The 23,919-nt window shown below is 34.7% G+C and overlaps 1 protein-coding gene and 1 pseudogene across 1 annotated transcript; one reads left to right on the top strand and one right to left on the bottom strand.

The window, feature by feature from the left end:
* Nucleotides 1-1,963: 1,963 nt before the first annotated feature.
* LOC114076861 lies at nucleotides 1,964-3,146 on the bottom strand (annotated as a pseudogene).
* A 4,097-nt stretch (nucleotides 3,147-7,243) lies between these two features.
* LOC107016565 (putative lipid phosphate phosphatase 3, chloroplastic) lies at nucleotides 7,244-9,779 on the top strand. The gene is made up of 6 exons (XM_015216998.1): nucleotides 7,244-7,248; nucleotides 7,560-7,634; nucleotides 8,002-8,052; nucleotides 9,050-9,084; nucleotides 9,190-9,299; nucleotides 9,684-9,779. Exons 1-6 carry the CDS (start codon nucleotides 7,244-7,246, stop codon nucleotides 9,777-9,779), a joined length of 372 nt encoding a protein of 123 aa, XP_015072484.1.
* Nucleotides 9,780-23,919: the final 14,140 nt, after the last annotated feature.

A 23,919-nucleotide genomic window follows, 5' to 3' on the forward strand; every position in this document is an offset into this window, starting at 1 on the left:
TGTATTGTGTTTTTAGATCTTTGAATTATTGTGTTTATAATATAAAGTATCAGATACATGTAAATTTATTTTTATTTATTTTTTATTTGTGCTTTAATAAGTATCTTTTTAGTTTTGAATTTGTATATAAATATATAAGTCATGATACATTAATGGTTCAACTTGATACACCTAGTTTGACATATATAGTAATGAGTTTTTAGAGTTGTGAGTCAGTGTGTTCTAGATATAAAGCATCATGATACATTAATATTTATGCATTTTATTGTGTTTGTGCGAAAAACTTTGTTACATAAATGATACATTATGCATGTAATTTTTTGTAAACACATCAATATGTTAGCCAATGAGGATATGTATCTAGTGATATTTATATTTTGTATCTCATATTAAGTATAAGTTAGTTGTGTGATTGATTGTGATTAACACGTAGAAATATTTAAGAAATGTGTCAATATTTTCTTTTTAATAATTGACATGTTGTTGCACATCGGAGTATCTTTATTTAGTCTGTGATTCTGAAAAAAAATACATTATTTGCCTTGAAAGATAAATAAGCAAATATGAAAGACTCAATTATTCCATTACCAGAGAATGAAATTGTCTTGCCACCTAGATACACAAGAATACCCGGACGATCATGAAAAGAAGTAAAAAAATCCTCAAGTGATAAGTCAACAACAAGCACAAATTTTTGTAGACGTTATAGACATGAAAGTCACAACACACGATCATGTACTTTCTTACCCAAAGAGAAGTTTTACATTTCTTTTAAGTAAAAAAACATTGAATTTTCAATATATTAAAGTGTTGCTATTAATAAATAAAAATTTCAACTTTATGTACATTTCTACTTGATAATGATTATATCACACTTTTAAACTATTAAATTTTATAAATATGGTACAATATTTGTGTAAGGTATGTTTTTTCGATTTTGATAGTAATGTATTTGATACATCATTATTGTGAACAACTGTAGTTACCACAATTTTATGTTAAAACATCATATATATATATATATAAAAGAAAGGCAAATACTTACAGTAACAAAGACTAAAATAAGAATCAAAATAAACAAGATATACTGAAAAATTGTATTTTAGATAGTGTTGATCGTGTAATGATAAATCCAACTTTTTTCTTCTTTCTTTGAGTGTTTCTCAACAGTAGATTTAGAACTCGAGTATGCTTCTTTTTTCGACTTCTCCATTTTCAAATTCTTCATGACTAATGTATTGTTTCGTTGATTAGATCTATTTTCATGAAAATTTTCATCATCAGAATCAAATACACAAGGTACCATATCTTCAGCAGGTGAAATTAAATTTTATAATAAATCCAACACTAAAAGAGAAAGCAAAATCATATTTATCAGAAATCTGAATTCAAAATCACCATTTTGTCTAAAAATCAAACCTACCAGAAACAAACTTCAATTTTTCGTCGTTTTCTTCACACAAAATTTTCAGCGATGTTCATGATAACAACCGCCAATGATAAAGTACCTAAAACCAATTTTAGCCCAAGCGAAGATATCATAATTGTAGATGCAAAATTGTAATAAAATTATTTTAAAAAACAACAATTGAAGAACTTGAAAGAAAAATTTGATAAATAAATAGTTCTACATTTTTAGAAACTTGAAATTGATGAACTGGAAAGAGAATAGAACTGAAATTTAAAAATGGAGTGATGGATGTCACTAACAATATGTGAGAGTGATTTTAGGCGTGAAAATACGAACAATATCGTCGGATAGGAAGGGCTACCAATAACGTAACCAAAAAAGGAGAAAAAAAAGTGATTTTTGAAATATTTTAAAACGGTAGAAAATTTTAGAGAATATGAAAAAAAAATTGTATAGTTAGGTAATTTATTTGCAATTGTTTAACCAATTGTCTACAGCATCTTTTAAGATTAAGAACAATTTTTGGCCATTTCCAAATTCAACACAACTCCATCAGCAGCCCAATTCCCGTAAACCCAACACAAAATCCAGTACCAAAAGAAACTTGTATATTTTCTTCTTCTTCTTCTTCTTCTTCCAGCGAAGAACGAACCCAGAAACTCGAGCACTACCGAACGGCCCCATTGCATTGTCTGCTCCTGCAGTCGGCATCTTTCTGGAAAAGAGATTTCAAAATACCGCACCCATTTGCTTTCACTATTTCATTGAAAAGGGGCACATGAATTCAAAAATCAAAGGTTTAGCGTGGTAGTGGAAATCAGTTGAAGTCTCGTCATCCCATTGCTGTCTGGAGAAAGGTAATACTTACCCCTCCTCTGTTTTATGGCTGGTTCATCATGAGATATGTTTTAATATGATGTGTTGTTTTGAATCGTTTTTAAAGTCGAATTAATTTTGTGTTATGTATTTATCATTGTGGCTCATGTTGTCGAATTTGTGGATATCGAAACCAAAAAATAGATGTAATCCATTAAATAACAATATAAATATTTCATAATACAATTTACAAATTAAAGCAACTAAAATAAATGTACTACTTATTATTAGTACGGTGGATCAGGCATATCAAAGTAATTATATTTTCCATCCGTCGAGGCTTCAAACGGTTCACCCAATGATGGTAGCTGCCAAATTCCTGCAGCATATAACCATCCATCACGATCTGTCGACAAATTTGAGACACAATCATCAACTACATTCTCCATTGTTATAGGAATGTCTTGATGATTTTTGCATAAACTGACTTTTTTGGTAATAGAACACACAACAGAGTCTTCATGTCTGATTTCTCCTCGTTCTCTTAATACATCCATTGTAGTTTTATCTAGAAAATATTCTTTCACAATCCAGTGTACACTTTCTTTATCTTCACTGCTACTTTCTTCACCAAAACGAAAAGTTTTCTGATACCCAATTAGTCATCTTTCCTTGTCCAAAATTTCTTTACTATTGTCTAGTCCTTTCCATTTGCCACCTCCAACAATTGACCCTTGATTGTTTTTCTCTTCAATTGAGTAAAGAAATAGTTAACATGATCATTACCCGAATTTCGAAATAATTCGGCTGGTTCTTTACTACCATAAAAATTTATACACGGAATATCATGGTATTATATAGGCGTTCCACGAAAGAATTTCGTCAAACACCTTATGAGATCTTCATCCGTATATTTCATTCCCATAAGTTGAAAATTGAAAATTACGTGAATTCCAACTTAAAAGATACAAAAAGAAAGAAGAAGATGGAGAAATATTTTAAAGCTAGAAAATATATAGAGAAAGTATATTTCCTAATTTGTGTAGGAAACTATTTGTAGTTGTAAAAATAAATTTGAAAAAGTAAACCTTATTAATTGAAATTTGTTATAAAATCAAGATTATAAGAAGAAGACAAGAGAAGTAGATGTAGGAGAAGACTTTCTTCTTATTCAAGTATATGTAAGTTTCATATGTATATATTACAATAGTGAATGAACAACCCTATTTATAGAGTGAGAAATCACTCCAAAGGTCACCATATTAAGTATCATAATAAATAGATACATTCTTATCCAAAAAGGTTCATGTAACATAGTGAATATGAATGGTTGTTCATGTACTAACTTTATGGACTATCCACTTATTCAATAGATTTATAACACTCCCCCTTGAATGTCCATAGATATTGTGCCTCGTTAAAACCTTACAAGAAAAAAACCATGTGGGGAAAAATTCTAGTGAAGGAAAAAGAGTACATATATCTTTTGATACGCATTATTTGCTGCCTCATTAAAAACCTTTCTAGGAAAACTCAGTGGACAAAACCTAGACTAAGGAAAAAAGAGTACAGTGCGTATTTTACTCCCGGTGATAAAAACCACGATTCAGATGGTTAAGTTTCCGCATTCCAATTTTGTGAACCATCTTCTTAAGAGTTGAGACCGGTAAAGATTTGGTAAATAAATCTGCTGGATTATAACTCGAACGAATTTGTCGCACATCAATATCACCATTCTTCTGGAGATCATGTGTGAAGAATAATTTTGGTGAAATGTGTTTCGTTTTATCTCCTTTTATAAAGCCTCATTTTAATTGAGCTATGCATGCAACATTGTCTTCAAAGAGTATTGTGGGTATCTTGACCTCACACTTCAAACCACATCTTTCTTTGATCATAAGTATTACTAATCTTAACCATACACATTCTCTACTTGCTTCATGAATGGCTATTATCTCAGCATGATTTGAAGAAGTAGCGACAATAGACTGCTTCATAGATCGCCATGATATAGCAGTACCTCCATATGTGAACAGATAGCCTGTTTGTGATCGAGCTTTATGTGGGTCAGATAAATAACCTGCATCTGCATGACCAACAAGATCTGCACTATCTTTGTTAGTATAAAACAGACCCATATCACTAGTTCCCCTTAGATATCGCAATATATGTTTAACTCCATTCCAATGTCTTCGTGTAGGGGAAGAACTATATCTTGCTAACAAATTAATAGAAAATGCTATGTCTTGTCTCGTAGCATTAGCAAGATACATAAGTGCCCCAATTGCACTAAGATAAGGTACTTCTGGACCAAGAGGTTCCTCATTCTCTTCTTGAGGACAGAATGAATCCTTACTCACTTCAAGTGATCGGACAACCATTGGAGTACTTAATGAATGTGCTTTGTCCATGTAAAATCGTTTCAAGATTTTATCAGTATAGGCAGATTAATGGATGAAGACCCGTCTACTAAATATTCTATTTGTAGTCCAAGACAAATTTTTGTCTTTCCAAGGTCTTTCATCTCAAATTCTTTCTTTAAATATTCAATTGCCTTTTGAAACTCTTCTAGAGTTCCAATGAGATTAATGTCATCAACATAAACAGCAAGAATAACAAACCCCAATGTTGTTTTCTCAATAAATATACAAGGACAAATGACATCGTTTATATAATCTTGTTTTATCAAGTACTCACTGAGGTGATTATACCACATGCGCCCTGAATGTTTTAAACCATATAATGTCTTTTGTAATCTTATTGAATACACTTCCCGAGATTTTGAACTACATGCTTCAGGCATTTTAAGTCCTTCCGGAACTTTCATATAAATTTCATTATCAAGTGAACCATAAAGGTAAGCTATAGCCACATCCATTAGATGAATTTCAAGATTTTCATGTACAGCTAAACCAATGAGATATCGAAAAGTTATTGCATCCATAATAGGTGACTATGTTTCTTCATAGTCGACACCAGGTCGTTGAGAGAATCCTTGTGCAACAAGGCGTGCCTTGTATCTTACAATCTCATTACTTTTTCGTACAGAGACCCATTTATAGCCAATTGGTTTAACATAACTAGGCGTTTGGACTACTGGTCCAAAAACCTCACGCTTAGCAAGTGAATTTAATTCTGATTGAATTGCTTCTTGCCATTTTGGCCAATCACGTCTTTGTCGGCATTCTTCGACAGATAGAGGTTCAAGATCCTCATTTCCTTGCATAAAGTTAAGTGAAACATCATATGCGAAAACATTATCCACTATGATTTTTGATCGATCTAAACTTAACCCATCACCTGTAGAAGAACTTATTGAGAGTTCTTCATTTACTTGAGTCTCGGGTTCACTGATCTCTTCAGGAATATCATGATTAATCAGATCTTGAATTTCTTCGTGAAATTCTTTTGTAGTGTCATTTTTTGTACTTCTTTTTCTAGGATTCTTATCTTTTGAACCCAATGGTCTACCATGCTTCAGGCGTATTTGTGATTAAGAAGCTATGACACTTGTAGATGGTCCTTTTGGGACGTCGATTCGTATAGGCACATTTACTGCACGAATATGTGACTTTGTTATCCTTTTTGAATCAGTAAATGCGTCTGGCATTTGATTTGCTATGTTTTGCAAATGGATGATCTTCTGGACCTCTTGTTTACACACAGGGAGCGTGGATCCAAATGAGATAATGATGAAACCTTCCATGCAATTTCATTTTTAAGTTTATTTTTCTCTCCCCCTAATTGCGGAAAGTTTGTTTCATCAAATCGACAATCTGCAAATCTTGCAGTGAATAAATCTCCCATCAATGGCTCAAGGTAGCGAATTATTGAGGGTGAATCAAACCCAACATATATGCCTAACCTTCTTTGAGGACCCATCTTGGTGCGCTGAGGTGGTGCTACAGGCACATATACAACACATCCAAAAATTCGAAGATGAGCAATATTTGGTTCATGGCCAAATACCAATTGTAATGGGGAGTATTTATTATAATGAGTCCGTCTGAGAAGAACAAGTGATGCTATATGTAAGATAGCATGACCCGAAACAGTAGTAGGCAACTCATTTTTCATAAGTAGAGGTCTTGCTATCAATTGTAAGTGCTTAATAAACGACTTAGCAAGGCCATTTTGAGTATGAACATGAGCTACAGGATGTTCAACTTTTATCCCTACCGATACCCAATAAGCATCAAAATCTTGGGATGTAAATTCTTTAGCATTATCAAGGTGAATTGTCTTAATGGAATAATCTGGAAATTGCGCTCTTAAACGTATCATTTGTGCCAATAATTTTGCAAACGCCAGGTTGCGAGATGATAAGAGGCACACATGAGACCATCTTGAAGATGCGTCTATTAGGACCATAAAATATCTAAACGATCCACTAGATGGGTGAATAGGTCCACAAATATCCCCATGTATTCTTTCCATAAATTGAGGGGATTCAATGTTAACCTTCATTGGTGATGGCCTAGTAATCAATTTGCCTTGGCAGCAAGCAGCACATGAAAACTCATCATTTGTAAGAATCTTCAGGTTCTTTAATGGATGACCATTTGAGTTTTCAATGATTCGTCTCATCATTATTGATCCAGGATGACCTATTCGGTCATGCCAAAGCACAAAAGTCTTTAAGTCAGTAAACTTCTGGTTTACGATAGAGTGTGCTTCAATCGTACTTATTTTTGCATAATACAAGCCAGAAGATAAAGTTGATAATTTCTCCTACACATATTTCTGGTCTGAGACAATCTTGGTAATACCAAGGTATTAAACATTCATTTCATTTATTGTCTCAACATGATATCCATTTCGGCGAATATCTTTAAAACTTAACAGGTTTCTTGGGGATTTAGAAGAGAACAAAGCATCTTCTATGACAAGTTTTGTCCCCTAGGCAGAAATATAGTAGCTCTTCCACAGCCTTCTATTAAGTTTGAATTACCAGAAATTGTAGTAACATTTGCTTTTCTTCTAAGCAAGTAGGAGAAGTATTTCTCATCTTTGAATATGGCGTGCGTTGTTCCACTATCACTTACACAAATATCTTCATGATTGATCATTGAGGTATCCATATACTCTTCAAGATAAAAGATATAAAAGAAATAAATATTATAATATTATTACTAAACAAAAATATTACACAACCTTTTAGTTATTTACAAGTCTAGAAAAACATATTTATACTAGTTCATATAAAAGACGAAAATGAAATATATTTACAACAGACCCATCACCTATCAGGTGATCTATCTTTCCTTCGGGATTCTCAAAGAAATCCGCTACATCTAGATGCATGGGTTCAACAGTATCTTCCGTGATAAAGTTGGCTTCTGCGTTATTTTTCACCTCCTTCAGGAAAGCTTGATATAACTCAACCACGTGCCTTGGCGTATGACAGGTACGTGACCAATGTCCTTTTCCTCCACATTGATAACATTTGTTGTCTGGATTTTTCTTCTGCACTACGTCATGTTTTTCATTCTTCTTTTTACACTGCTGGTATTGAAGGTTATTATTTAGTTCAAGACGATCACCATGATTGAAATTTCTTCCTCGACCACGATCACGGCCACGACTGGGCCACGACCTTTTTCACGCCTAGATTGGTGAAAATTTGTCGTATTTACTTCAGGAAATGACATAGAACCAGTAGGTCGACTTTCATGATTTTTCATCAGTAAGTCATTGTGTTGTTCAGCAACAAGGAGATGTGAAATTAATTCGGAATACTTTTTAAATCTCATTTCTCGGTATTGCTGCTGCAGAAGCATACTCGAGGCAGGGAAAGTGGAAAACGTTTTTTCCAGCATATCATGGTCAGTGATATTTTCTCCACATAATTTTAATTGTGAGATAATTTTAAACATGGAAGATTTATACTCACTGATAGATTTAAAAACTTGAAGTCTCAAGTGGATCCAGTCATAACGTGCCTGTGGAAGGACGACCAACTTCAGGTGGTCATATCTATCTTTTTAATTGTTCCACAACACCAGAAGATCCTTAACAGTGAGATATTCCATTTTCAAACCCTCATCAAGGTGATGACGGCGAAATATCATCGCCTTAGCACAATTTTGATTCGATGCTTGATTATTTTCTTGGATGGTGTCTGCTAGACCCATCGCATCAAGATGAATTTCTGCATCGAGTGCCCATGATAGATAGATTTTTCCCGATATGTCTAGAGCAAGAAATTCAAGTTTAGAAAGATTAGACATTATCTTTAAAAAAAGAAATTCATACCTCTGAGGCTTTTAAAGTCTTTACTTGAACTGGCAGAGACTCATGCTGATAACGTGTTATAAAATCAAGATTATAAAAATAAGACAAGAGAAGTAGATGTAGGAGAAGACTTTCATTTTTTCAAGTATATGTAAGTTTCATATGTATATATTACAATAGTGAATGAACAACCATATTTATAGAGTGAGAAATCCCTCTAAAGGTGATCATATTAAGTATCATAATAAATAGATACATTCTTATCCAAAAAGGTTCATGTAACCTAGTGAATATGAATGGTTGTTCATGTACTAACTTTATGACTATCCACTTATTCAATAAATTTATAACAGAATTGTAATTTATTTTGAAAAACTTAACCTTATTTAAATAGGAAATAAATTGGAGTTATAATTTTATTTTTGGAAAAGTCAACCATGTTCGAATAACTTTACAAACCTTATTCACTTTTTTTTTTTTTTGCTTTAAAAACTCAATACCCCTTCCTTTTTAAATTATTTTCCTACTATAACAGATATTTACAGTAATTCTACCATGGATAGTATTTCTCATTTACTATCACTACAGGAGGGATGTATATGATTTGCATCATGCCATATTGGGTGAGTTTTGTTTGAAGTTTATTTAGGAAAAAAGTACTTTTATATTGTTGGATTTTAATTGTAGTTGATACTAAGATATTGATGACTTTTTTCTTGTACATCTAGGCATCTTGTATTCCGTTCTAGTGATTGCAGTAATCACCGATATCATCAAAGATGCTGTTGGTCGTCCACGCCCAAAAATCTTCTATAGGTGCTTCCCCGATGGATTTGAGGTATGTCTCCTTCTTATGGCTTGAACTTTGGATATTCTTTCATGTACTCCAAAATATGATCCAACTCAAAAGGTCTGTGGTTGAACCTGTAAGTGGATACTAAGGTCTGTGCTAGGCGCAAAAATTCAATTTTACTTTTTATGGCAATGGGGGTAATTGGAAAGACACAGCCTAAGAGTTCGAGAGTTCATGAGATTGTATTGGCTTGCTTTCATCATAGTTCAATATTTCTCTATGTGTTGTCTGAGAACATATAAATAGTGTTCATTTTTCTTCTTTTATACTATGTCTGTGTTATTCTGAGTATGTCATAACAAAACAGTCAACTCGAAAAGTTTGACATACAAATTGTGCATTAAGATACCTTTTTCAATTCATATGCAGGCCTTTCAACCTAATGGGGATGTTAATTGTCATGGAGACCCTAAAGTTGTGAAAGAAGGATATAAAAGCTTTACCAGTGGACGTACCTCATGTTAGTAGTGTTAGTTTATTCTGTAGTATCTTCGTTTTTGTTTGTTTTCTTCTTGTTTATAAGAGAAATAGAGTAGCTAAACATCTCATTATTTTTTTTATACAGGAAGCGTGGTTGCCTCTTTATGCGACCTGCTTTTCTTTCCATTACCCTCATGATATCAACGATACAATCTCAAGTCTCCGAGAACAGAATGAATCTCTTAGTTCAATGTCAACGATACTAGTTATTCTCTAAATATTGTTCAATTTTCCATGATAACAGGGTGGGCACCTCAAAATGAGAGAACATATTGAATTGCTACATCAATAGGAAGTGACACTGTGTAATGCAACATGAGTACAAGAGGCAACCCTCATTTTCCTGGCATGAACAGTAATGCAAGATGTTGAAGGAGATACTGAATTCAGATTTCCAAAGCCTCGTCGAAAGAGCAAATATATCATCCACACCTTTGTACTCTTCTTTTAGTTTATTCAGGCTTATGTCTGAAGCCATATCTATATATCAAAAGAGTTGTACAATATAGAGGGAACAATGTTCATTACCTCCTCATTTACTATGGGGTGAAAGAAAAGGCCCAAACTCTTAAGAAACGGTCTTCTAAACTAGATGAAAGAGATTACTCTTAGGGTTCGAAAGAATTAGGGCGTCATAAGCTTACAATTGTAAATAATGTCGGAATAAATCAAATGACAAAAAATATAATTTTTTTATATAATTTAGTCAATTGACCTATATTAAAAAAGGTAACATAAAGAAAATATTGAAATTGTTTTGAGAGAAAATCTCTCTTAAACAAAAATCTTAAATGATTATATTCGGAAATCAGAATGTTATTATGTTCTTTTGGTATGAGGAGTGGTATTCTACTTTTTTAGAGTTTCAAATTTGTCCTTTTATATTTTCATTTCAGAGAAAAGTAAAATCAATCATGATAATGCTAATATAATAAGAAATCAGGACAAAACATTACTATCTAGATACATATTAAGATCACTAAAGAAAAAGCAGCTTCTTGCCGGAGCAAGGGCATAAGCTATCTGTTGGCTTCTCTAAGGCAATTTCAATATGCTGAAAATTAGTTAATGCACAACTTTTTATATGTGATGCTTATAAGAACTTCCAAGCGGGCTGAAATAGGGTAAAAAGAGGGTCAAAATCTAAACCTTTCATTTCTTATTTAATTTTAATTAACTTATTTATTATTTAAAATTTTTACTACTTAATAAAATTATTATTTTGTTGTATAATGAGAGAAAAATATAAGAATACTAAAAATGAAAGGAAGACAAATGATATGGAAATCGAATACAAAGAGTATGATTTCAGTCCTGTTTAGATGTGTCTTTCACGAGAGTGAAGAATACACTTTTATAGGATGAACAATTCATTCGCTTACTACCTATAAAAATGTGTTAGTACTATATTTAAGATATATAGTAAATAGATATGTGTACGTAGGAGAGTTAATTAAATGAAATATCCATAGTTGAACGGATTTATAACACTCTTCATTGGATGTTTATAAATAATGTGCCTCGTTAAATCTTACTAGGGAAAAGCCCAGTGAAGAAAAAAATTACACATATCTTGCCTCATTAAAGAGAGTACTTTGTGTGGTTTACTCCTCTTGATGAAAAATATATTTGATATCTTTAAGACGATAATTTCAGTCTTATATCTTAGCTACTCAAATGTTGACATGGATAATGTCTTAGTGAACAAAAAATAAATAGTATCACTTAAACGAATATGTTGAACGTGAAAAAAAGCTTAGGTGATATATGTTTTGCTTGGTCTATATCCTTCCTTCAATTGAGATATGCAAGAATCATTATTTTCATATAATATTATTTAATCTTTGTTTACACAAAAATGCCACATAATTGCAAAATATGTTGAGTCATTGATCTCAACCATACATACTTTTAGTTGATTTTATGAATGACCATTATTTCTGCATGATTTGAAAAAATGACAAACTATTGTTTACTTCATTGATAGTCATGATGTCGTTGTACCAACACATGTGGATAACTAGCCTTTCTGAGGTCAAGTTATATGTTGTAAGATATATATTCCTGTCATGACCCAAAATCGGGCAATTATGGCGTCCACTACAACCCACCTAAGTGGACAAGCCTAAACTCAAATAACAGGATACGGTAGACAGTTTATACAAAAACAATAAAAATACGTGGAAGACTAGAATAATATATAAAAAGGGACATACCATGTATATCTGTAGTACCAAATGTAGAAAATAGGCCCAAACGTGACCAAATAACAAACTAATACAAGATACCGATTCCCCGCATCTGGTGTCACCTATACAGGAGCTACGTGAACGGATATCTATAAATAGAAAATCGACTAATGCAAAATACAAAAAGAGAGTCATTACAAAAGGACAACAACAAGTCTCTGAATGTCAGGAGCTCACCATAAACCTATGTCACGATCCATACCATCGTGATTGACACCCACACTAACCCTCTGGTAGGAGAACCATCAATACTAATTAGCTAACTCAAGAACTACACATCTAAAGATACATAAGCAGGTTTAAATGTAGAAATAATGTAAAGTTCCTATAAACTCCAAAAATCTAAGAATGACTATCAAAACATTGCGGAGATATTCCCTAAAAACTAAAAGTCAGTGTACTAAAACTCTAACAAACGATAAGTCTAAAGAAAAAGGGGTACAATCCCGAAAGCTAAACAACTGAACATCTAAAGTATTAATCTAGGTCCGAGTAAGAGGGACTGAACAAAAGAAGAGCTCATGATTGATTGGAAGAGTTGGCTTACCCTTGAATTCGATCTTGATCAGCGATCTCCTAAATGAGGTCTATTAGTAGCCACCTGAAGATGCCTTGTACTCAACAAAGAAATAGCAAGTGCAGTATCAGTATATAACCACAGTGTACTGGTAGGATCACATGTCTATTCTAGTAAGCGGACATATATAAGCATCTACAACATAGTAGCCATTACATGTACATAACATAACAAATATATCAATTATCAATCATGAACAAATTAAAATTCCACACTCTTTAACAAATAATTATGTAAATTCAATGGTCCTCTCATGGAACACATACCCAAACTCTTAGTGCACTGGAACGTGGTACCCATCCCAATTAGTGTGTCAAAACGTGGAACCTGTTCCAATATGTATGTCGGTACATGACATCTGATCCTAGTTAGTGTGTTGGAACGAAACACCCAATCCATTCAACAAGTCACAATCACAATCATAACGTACATTCTCAAAATCATACAATCAAGTGTTGATTCGTGGAATACAATCAATTCATTCATACTCATTTGCATTAGGTGTGATCCATAGTGCAACATCCATATACATGCATTACAATTAAGCAATTGCTAACATACACCACACAAACAAGAAATCAAATCATCACCTACCTCAAAATCAAACTTCAATCCTCCTAAGAAACTTGATCCTTCCCTTTCCGTATTCTTTTCATTTGTTTTAGGTCTAAAAATAATCAATTCAATATGAGGATCACTAATTATGGTCTAATTTACTAGAATTATGACAAACCCAAAACCCAAGACCCAATTCATGATCCTAAGGTGCAACTAAGGCTTTTCCCCACCATCCAATTCAGTTCAAAACCCCTCCCATAACAATATATAGTCAAAAACTAAGTTCTACTGATCAAAAAATGGATTAGGGGAGTAAAATTCTTAACCTTAGCACCAAAAGTCATGGAAAAATGCCAAGAAATCACCTGCGGCCATCTCCTAGATCTCAAGAATGGAACTTGCAGAATGTAACATTTTTGGAGTTTATTTTCGACTTGAGTCGCGACTGGCCACTATAACGGTCCTCATCCCGCCACAGCAGCCCCGCCCTGGAGTCTTGCACAGAAATAAAGAGTCCAATTTTGAGTTCAAGCCCTCATTTCACAACACACCTTCAATCCATGACACTATGAAACTATCTGTTCACGCTAAGATCAGTTTCGGGAGTTCTACTCGCCTGAATTTGATTATGTAAAGTCATATGGATTTCTTAATGTCTTAGATACCTACTCATGTGGTCATATTCATAATTAGATCTCTTATTCGTTATCAGATCTCCTTGGACCTTACTGACTCCGATTTCATCCAAATCTAGACTAGGCTAGGAATTCTCAAGTTACTAAGAAAAGCTTTCTGATTCAAATTCTTTTTCCATTGAATTTTCTATAATGACGGGAACATGTTGTTACAATTTGAGTGTATGACTTTAAAGGGAGACTCAATGCTCACCGAGGGTGGCTCGAACTGAGAGATGCATCAGAAAAAGATACAAAAATGCAGTACAAGTACCAAAACATGGGATACTCAGTTGACATGATGATACTAGCAATTTAAGGGAACTTATACACACTAATGTTTTGAAAGTAAATAAGCAGAAAATATCAAGTTTCAGTCACAAGTTACACACAAACCACAAGACAACCAACATATCCTAATGCCAACTCACATGATGATACAATGTAAAAATTTAAGTAAGAGAGCCATAAGCCCGGAAAAAATATTGAGTCACCAAGAATGATACCTCAAGCTTAATCAAAAGTCAATAATCTTGATATATGTATCCACGGACCGCCTGAGATAGCTCGTCGAGCTTACCCATGATTAGGATATGTGTATCAACTGACCATCCTGGATGATACTTCGAGCTTATCAATAAGTATCCTCTCCTTAGAATTGATGATTTGTTTGACCAACTCCAAGGTGAAAGTTACTTTTCGAAAATTGACTTGAGGTCGGTTTATCATCAACTTAGAGTTAGAGGAGTTGATATTCTTAAAATATCTTTACGGACAAGATATGGTCATTATGAGTTCCTAGTAATGTCCTTTGGTCTAACTAATGCCCCGACAACTTTTATGGACCTTATGAATATGGTGTTCCGAAATTATCTTGATTTATTTGTAATTGTGTTTATTGATGATATCTTGGTATATTCCAAAAGTGAGGTCAATCACATGGATCATTTGAGGATAGTATTGCAAGTCCTCAAGAAGCACAAATTCTTTGCTAAATATAGTAAGTGCAAATTTTGGCTAAGGTCGGCGTCTTTTGTTGGTCACATTGTATTTAATGCGGGTATTGAGGCTGATCCAAAGAAGACGGAGGCGGTTAAGAATTGGCCTAGACCTTTAACTCCCACCAATATTCGAAGTTTCTTGGGTTTAGCCGGGTATTATCAGAGATTTCTTGATGGATTCACATCTATCTCTTATCCATTGACTACCCGAAACAAAAACAAAGTTAAGTTTGAATGTACGGAAGCTTGTGATAAAGGCTTCCAAAAGTTGAAAGATAAGCTTACCTCCGCTCCGGTGTTGACTTTACCGGAGGGTACCGAAGGGTTTGTTGTGTATTGTGACGCTTCTCGGGTAGGTTAGGGTTGTTTGCTCAAGAAAGATGGTAAGGTGATAGCCTATGACTCTAGATAACTCAAGTTACATAAGAAGAACTACCCAACTCATGATATTAAACTAGAGGTCATAGTGTTTACTTCAAAAATATGGAGACATTATCTATATGCAGTGCATGTAGATGTGTTCACCGATCATAAGAGTCTCCAATATGGGTTCACCTGAAAAGAGTTAAATCTACGAGAGTGTCCTTTACCACCCCGGGAAAGCTAATGTGGTTGCGGATGCTTTGAGTCGGATGTTTATTGGTAGTGTAGCCCATGTTGCTGATGGTAAGAAAGAGTTAGTGAAAGATGTGCATATATTTTCCCGATTGGGTGTTCGACTTGAATATTTTCCAAAAGGGGGTTTCATGGTTCATCATAACTCCTAATCATCTTTAGTGGTTGAAACATCTTGATCCTCTATCGATGGAGTTGATGGAATCAGTTCTTAGTAAGTCCAATGAGTCCTTCTCCCAAGGGGGGATGGAGTTCCAAGGTAGATTGTGCATGCCGAATGTAGATGACTTAAGAGGACAAATTTTGGAAGAGGCTCATGGTTCCTAATATTCCATTCATCCATGTTCCACCAAGAGGTATCATGATTTACAAGAGATCTATTAATGGAATGGTTTGGAAAGATATATAGCAGAATTTGTGGCCAAATGTCCTAATTGTCAACAAGTCAAGGCCGAACATCAAAGACCCGGAGGGTTGACTCAAGATATAGCTATTCCCACTTGGAAGTAGAAAAATGTCAATATGGATTTCGATGTGGGTTTGCCTCGTAGAAAACAATATGATTCGATTTGGGTTATTGTTGATAGGTTGACCAAATCAGCCCATTTTATCCCCGTCAAAGCTACTTATTTGGAGGAAGAATATGTTAAGTTATATCTTAAGGAGATTATGAGAATGCATGGAGTTCCTTTGTCTATCATTTCGGATATGGGTACTCAATTTACTTCTCATTTTTGGAAAGCATTCCAAAGTGGACTTGGTACCAAGGTGAAACTTAGTAGCGTATTTCATCCATAAATGGGTGGTTCGCCAAAACTAACCATCCAAACCTTAGAAGATATGTTGAGGGCATGTGTCATTGACTTCAAGGGTAATTGGTATGACCATCTACCATTGATTTAATTTTCCTACAATAATAGCTATTACTCAAGTATCACCATGGCACCCTTTGAAGCCCTTTACAGGAGGATATGTAGATCTCCAATTGGGTGGTTTGAGGTAGGTGAGTTTTCTCTAATAGATCCCGAAACACTTTATGAGGATGTGAAGAAGGTACGGATCATAAGCGATAAATTGAAGGCGGCCCAAGGTTTGCGAAAATCTTATGTCGACAATAGGAAGAGGGACCTTGAGCTTATGGTAGGTGAATTGGTCTATTTGAAGATATCACCCATGAAAGGGGTGATAAGGTTTGGGAAAAAGGGGAAACTTAGTCCCTGGTATATGGGGCCATATGAGGTTGTAAAACACATCGGAAGTGTTGCCTATGAGTTGAAATTACCTATTGAGTTGGCTCTGGTGCATCTATTGTTCCATGTATCAATGATCAAAAAGTGCATAGGCGATCAAGTGTCTATCATTCTTTTAGAAGGTTTAGAAGTTGATGCTTACCTTGCCTATGAAGAGGTCACATTGAGATTTTAGACTGGCAAGTGAAGAAGTTGAGAAATAAAAAAGTAAATTCCATAAAGGTTGTTTGGAAGAATCACCTTGTGTAAAATGCTACTTGGTAGGCCTATGCCGATATGATGTTCCGATATCGTCATCTTTTTCCTTCCTCTTCTAGTCAAGGTTGAGTTTTGTAATCCCTCCTATTTTTTGTTTATGAATGTTCATAAGTGTATTTGAACTTCCATGATTTCCCTTAATTATACATGTTCGTGTTAAAAATTCATGTTTCATATGTGACTTGAATTATATGTTCTTCATACTTGATAATACTTGATTATATGGTTGGTATAGTTGAGTTATGTGATATTAATTGTTGTCAAATTACTCAAGTGTGAAGTGATAAAGTGATGTTTGTCTTTTTGTTGAATATGTTGAGCTATATGACAAGGAAAAGGACATTCCTCCTAGCATAATGTGAAATGATGAAATGTGTGCATAACTGGTAATTGATATAGTTTCTACTTCTTAAAGATGCATTGTTGTGTTTGATAATGGAGTTAATGTTTTCTCCTTTGTTAGTGAATTATTATTATACACAGTGTTGGTTGGGACCTCGAAAATCCAATGACCTAGCTAGAGTCTCACTTTATGAATAATGATTAAAATGGTGATTCCAGACCTTAAATAATGTAATTAACTTTATTTAGAAGTATTAAAGCCTAAGCATCAAGGGATGACCATGACGTCCGAAAACTAGTGAAATTGAACTAGTAGATGTCTTTAGGTCTTGTGAAGGTTTGGGAGTGTCGTATGAAGGATAAAACTTGTAAAAATTATTTAAATAGGTAAAATAATATTTATTAGGATCAAAAGGTCCAGTTGCGACCCCCCCTCCCCAAGGACCACCATAGGGGTCCTTGAGGAGGACCCAAACACTTGGCCAGCAAGCGGCCCAAGGCAGCAAGCATTGTGCTTGGAGGGAGCATGTCTGCGTCGTGGACTAGATCCATCAAGGGCCAAAGTGTTGGTACGGGTCGAGGACTATTCCGTCCCAAAATTTATTTCCATAAAGTTGATGGAACAACCCCGTGACGCGGACTTGTTCAGCGACGAAAATTCCAAAAATCAAAGTCATGTTTGACTTCACAAAAAGGTCCAAATAAGTGAGGGGTGTTTTGGATATTTTAGAGGACGGGTAGACATTGATTTGAAGTAATTTTTACCCCACTATTACCTATCCAAAATAAATACCCAACTCCAAACCCAAATACTCTCACTTCTCTCTAAATTCTCTCAACCTCTATTGAAGGACATTGAAGCTTCAAGAAGAAGATCGATATTCTTCAAGTTTTATATCCAAATTTGTGGCTAAAGTCTTCATTAAGGTATGTATTCTTTTCCTCTTGGGATTCGTTTCCCCAAGAGGCTTCTTCAAGATGTTTTCAAAATCCCCTCAAAATATCAAGAGTTTTTCTCTACACATGGTCTTCTTTTAAAACTGAAATTGTGATCAATTATGATGAATTATGATTACTTGTGGGTTTTTAGATGTATAATGATGGGTAATAGTTGTTGTTCACTTGAAATTACCTTGGACCCATGTTTTTCCCCAAGTTCATAAATCTTGGATCTTGTTTGGTGAATTGGTTCAAAATGATGAATATATCAATTTTTATATTGGTGTTAATTGTGTTATTACTTCATGGACAGCATTATATAATGTAATGTCTGGGTTTTGATCTAATTTCTTAAGAACCCATGAATGTCCCTTTTCTATTAACCCTAACTCTTGAAGTATGGTGATTAATGATTAGAGGTGATGTAATTGAGCATGATCTTGTAAAACTGGCTATTGTATGATGACGATAATCGATTTGATGAGTAAATATCATTGATTTGGGATGAAGTCTTGAAAGGGGTTTCTCGGAGGACATTGGTAAGACCTTCAAGCTCATGAACATGTTGTTGTAGTATTGTTGGCTTATCTTTGGTAATGTTGGTTAATTGAAGTATGAATAATGAAGTTATGAAAGTATGATCATGTAATGAATATGATGGTTGTGAGATGATGATAGGTCAGGGGTTGAAGGAAATTATTTTGTACATCTAATGGTTATGGTACGATGTAATGTTCTCACATGATGTTGGATTTGTGATGAAAGGACTTTCTCATCCTAGAACCTATGAGCTATGAACATGTTATATGAGGGGTTAAACTCCTAACACCTATGTTATGAATTAATTCTAAGAAACACTTAAAGATACTTTAAAAAAGGAATTAGCTTAGCACCGAGTGAACTTGACACGGAGAGGGGTCTCTTCATGAGGAAGCTTCCCCCAATGTTCTCATGAGGTGAAAACTACAATGAGAATAAGCATAAAGATGGTTTCCAGTAACAACCTCCTAGTTCCTTAACTATGTGCCCCCACAGGAACCTTAGCTAGTGGATCCACCTATATGCTATTATGATGTTGATGTCTTACCTTGGCATGTAGGATGCCCTCTTTTCGGTGTGAGCGGTTGACACCGAATTCCATGTTAGCTCGCATGGTCTATGTCAGTTATGGCGAAGTTTCCCGAAAGATAAAATGAATGAAAGTAAGAAGATGAACACTAACTAGGATTTCTTAAGAGGTGTTACTTAGTGCAGGTAAGGGTATGAGACTTTACGTATACATTGCACAAGTGGACCTTGAGGGGAATTCTAGGGTGGGTTCTTCATGTACATATGTTATGAATGAAATGGATGATGTTGGTTTCATATGACGTTGGTTTCATTTGATATACATGATGTTGGACTAAATTGTTATACATGATGTTGACTACAATTGTTATGATGATGTATCAGGTAAAAGACAATGCTTAAGGTTTCTTTGATAGTTTACTTGGTTTATGTGGGGTTACAGGGCTTCACATACAAATTGCACTAGTAGACTTGGATCAGAGTTATGAGTAAGGTCTTGTGATGTATTGATGAAATGGACTCTAAACATGAAATGTTGATTATGGCTTTGTCATGATCTTACTCTTGGACATGAATATGAATATGAATGTGTATTGTGGTTGTTGTGATATGGACTTGTATATATTCTTGAGTTGTGCATAAAGGCTTTTAAAGTGAACTTAGCATGTTTATAACAAAATGTCCCTTTGTGCATGTCTTCAAATGTTTAACGTGAATATGTATCCATACTTAGTACATGTGGTTTGTACTAACCTATATCTCTTCTATTTCTACATAAGTATAGGTTCGGGAAATTAAGGTGCTTAAAGGCCATTTCTCAAAGAAACTTGGATTGTTCCCAAGTTAGTGAGTCCTCAAGTCCGAGGACAAAAGCCTTTGAATCTAGATTTTGATGTTTTGCTTATAATGAAAGACATTGTTCTATTTCTCCTATTTCAGTGACTTTGTTGTATTCACTTTTATAAGACTTGTAATGATGTAAGGGCTAAGTCCCAATTCTTACAATTATAGATTTTATTTTCAATATATGTGAAGTGAAGTTGACCTTCAAATGAAATTTTTTGATTTTTTCTCTTTTTATTCTATCTATGATGCAATGATGTATTCTTAGCGCTTGATAAAAGTCCCTTCAAGGACGAAGACGCCGGTTACGACTAGGGGGTGCTCTCCGTCGTGACATAAATATTCAATAAAACCAACATAAAATCTAAGACAAATTTTAAGCTCATAGATACTAGAACAAACGAATCACAATTTCTAAATGTTTGTCACAAATTCAACAACCTTTAATAGACATTCAATAGGCATATTAAATTTATTTAAGATAATAACAATCTTGTAATAAACAAATAAAAGGCAACTGAGACTCCAGCCTTCTTTGGAGTTAACTCAAGTACAAGTAATAAATAATTTTTAACTAGAAGATGGAAAAAAAGAGACATGTACTTGATCAAAGCGGGGGATGTTCGACAGCAAAACAACGAAATGATGAACCCCAAGCAATAGACCATGATGGGATGCCTAAACAACAAGATTGTAACCTCAAGTTTATATAAATAAGGACCCTAATATTTATCCAGAGCTTGATTTAACTTAAAAAAAGTTTTGCCAAACTGTACATAGATGACTAAGTTGTGTAAATACGAGAATCGGAGACGGCCATGAAGGGATATCATAATAGGCTCAATAGACAATTACTTTAAAGTACTTTAGATAGATAAAATAACAGACAAACAATTCAAAGTTAACGTAAGAAAAGAGGAAATAATGCTACTTAGACAATAAAAATAAAGCTTATATCACACATAACTTTAGTGTAACACCCCGTAGCCAAAATAAACTAAAAATCAGTTTTTCAGAAAAATCTACAAGGGCAACCAACGGTGGCATCGATGGTCCGTAAGACAGATGACGGTCCATCCTGCAAAACCGTCAATGAGATCAAAAAATCCCAAAAATTTTAGCCAAGCTAAATTGGCTAAGTCTTGATCGACGGATGGACCAACGGTCCGTAGGTTAGACGACGGTCCATAGTCCATGACCTACCCGCAGATAGATAATTGAATTGTCTTTACATATCCACCAACCTTGCTAAAATCGGACCTCCGAGTACAAAGTTATGCCTATTTTAGTAAAGGCTTGTCGAACAGGCCCAGTCGACGGACCCAATGACGGGGCGTCGGTCAGATGACGGACCCAATGTCGTGGTCGTCGTTTAGTCCGACAATAACTTTCCCAGGGGTATTTTTAACCTTTCACATTCTGTTTATACCCTAAGTTACATCGTTTTGACCATAAATCATTAGATTTTAGTCAGTTTAAGCCTAGAAACATAATTAAAACATATCCAAGTCAAATCATTAAATCAAAACCTAGAAAATTAGAAGCAAGTGAGGAAAAAAGCTCAAGAACCCTAGTTCAAGAACGCCACAAGTTCCAGCAGTTCCAACCCCAAAACTTAAGTATTTTTCCGTTGATTTCATCACCAGGTATGTGAGATTTCACTAGTGGGTTCCTTTCACCCATTGGGTCCCTAGTTTTCAGTCAGATTCTTGATTCCCATATCATGATTAGATATAGGGTTTCTAGAACTTCAAAAGAACTTCATGAACTTATTAGTTATATGTTCCAAAACAGATTATCATGTTATTATTCAGTTTATTGCATGAATTTCAGAACCCTAAATATGTATTTCTTTAGTTCTTGATTACACATGCTAGGTCAGATATTTCAGACATTTCACATATACATGTTATGCCTCAGTTATAAATGCATAATTACCAGATTAATTGTTGCTTTGTCAGTTTGCATGTTCAGTTTTTATCTATCCAATACTTACAGAAACTCATAAATAATCAATTAATTTACAGAATTCATTGGAAGTAGCATAATACTAAGTTGGACTAGGGTTCATCGTACCCAATTAGTCCCAGAACTACTAGCCAAGTAGGTTGTAAAACCTCTATGTGGGCAATCAATTTAGTGATCTCGTGATGTAGGTTTTGGTTCTCAGCATCCAGATCACGCATAGATCAATTTTTTATCTCCAGTTCAGCAGATTCACAGGTGATTCCTCATACTCCGAGGAAAACAATCATGAGTGTCATTTTAGGTTTAGTTATTTAGTTTGAGTTTTTGCTAGATTTAGCTGGGGGCTTGTCCCAGTATTTCTAGTCCAGCTTAGAGGCTTATTTCAGACATAGTTAGATGCAGCTTAGTATTAATTTAATATTTCCTTTTTATTAAACACATTGTTTTCAAATATCGCAGTAATATAATATGGGTATTCCCCATCTTTTTAGATTTAATTGTAATTTAGCTTCCGCATCAGCTTATTATCTTTAGTATGCTCATGATCATGCCTGCAGGGTTAGCTTGGGATCACATGTGGTCCTAGGTTCCGTGTCCGTGTCTCGTAGGTAGCTCGGGGCGTGACAAAAATTGCTATCAGAGCACTAGGTTCAAGAGTACTAGGATGTTTGAAAGGCCGCACTAAGTAGTCCTTTTCATGGTTGTGAAGTGCACCACTTCTAATGAGAGGGCGGCTATGAAGTGATTTAGAAAAAACTTCACCTTCTTGTTACTCTTATCGTGTGTAAGGTATGATCTAATTCCATTCTAACTCGACGTTGAGCGCTTAAGATCATGCCTTCTCATAGAGCTTAGGCATGAAATGCTAATACATGCAGTGCTAACGCAATTCCTCTTGTACTAGATAAGGAAGTTCAAATGTAGAGTCTCAGAATGCCAATTTAGCTTTTGGCTCAAAGTATGAGAACATGGAACAATCAAAAGGTTCTAGTTCCTACTAATAGAAATGACTGATTAGTGGCAACCAAAGTTTGTGATTTTGTTAGGATGAATCCACCTAAGTTTTTTGGGTCAAAGTTGGTAAGGACCCACAGAAGTTCATAGTTCAATTCAAAATTTATTTGGTGTGATGTCAGTAACTGGTAGTGATAGGTGAGATTGGCAAACTCAAGGACGTGACTCACATATGGTTCACTCAGTGGAAAGACAACAGACATGACTTTGTCTTTTGTAACTCAGTATAGCAGTCCAATTCACTGCTAGTCTAGAAACTCTCTCAGAACCTTTCTCAGTCTCTACTCCAGTCGGTGACCCAGTTATAGCTAGACGGGTATACAGAAATTGCTCTGTCACAGTCTCTTTGAAAGTCACCTCAGAAGATCTAGTAGAGTTAGAAATGGTATTCTTCGATGTCATTCTAGGCATTTATTGGTTACACTTATGTTATGCCTCAGTCGATTATAGAACTAGAACTAGGATTGTTCGTTTTCAGTTTCCAGATAAACCAATCTTAGAATGGAAGTCTAGTAACTTAGCGCCTATGGGTCGATTTATTTCTTCCCTTAAGCCTAGAAAGATGATCTCTAAGGGCTATCTCTATCATCTAGTTCGGGTTAAGGATTCTAGCCTTGAAACCCCAACATTTGAGTCAGTTCTAGTAGTCTGTGAATTTCGAGAAGTGTTTCCAGAAGATCTTCCCGAAGTCCCTCCCGAAAGGGAAATCGACTTTGGGATTGATCTCCTTCAAGATACCCAGCCTATTTCTATTCCTCCTTATAGAATG

The sequence above is a fragment of the Solanum pennellii genome, chromosome 4 (genome assembly GCF_001406875.1).
Source record: "Solanum pennellii chromosome 4, SPENNV200".
In the NCBI taxonomy this organism is placed as follows: domain Eukaryota; kingdom Viridiplantae; phylum Streptophyta; class Magnoliopsida; order Solanales; family Solanaceae; genus Solanum; species Solanum pennellii.

Excerpts from the sequence above, each read along its gene's own strand:
- LOC107016565 (XM_015216998.1), top strand. Across the intron at positions 8,053-9,049 it reads GTTTTTTCCAGCATATCATG|GAGGGATGTATATGATTTGC; the intron begins GTCAGTGATATT and ends CTATCACTACAG. Across the intron at positions 9,085-9,189 it reads TTTGCATCATGCCATATTGG|GCATCTTGTATTCCGTTCTA; the intron begins GTGAGTTTTGTT and ends TTGTACATCTAG.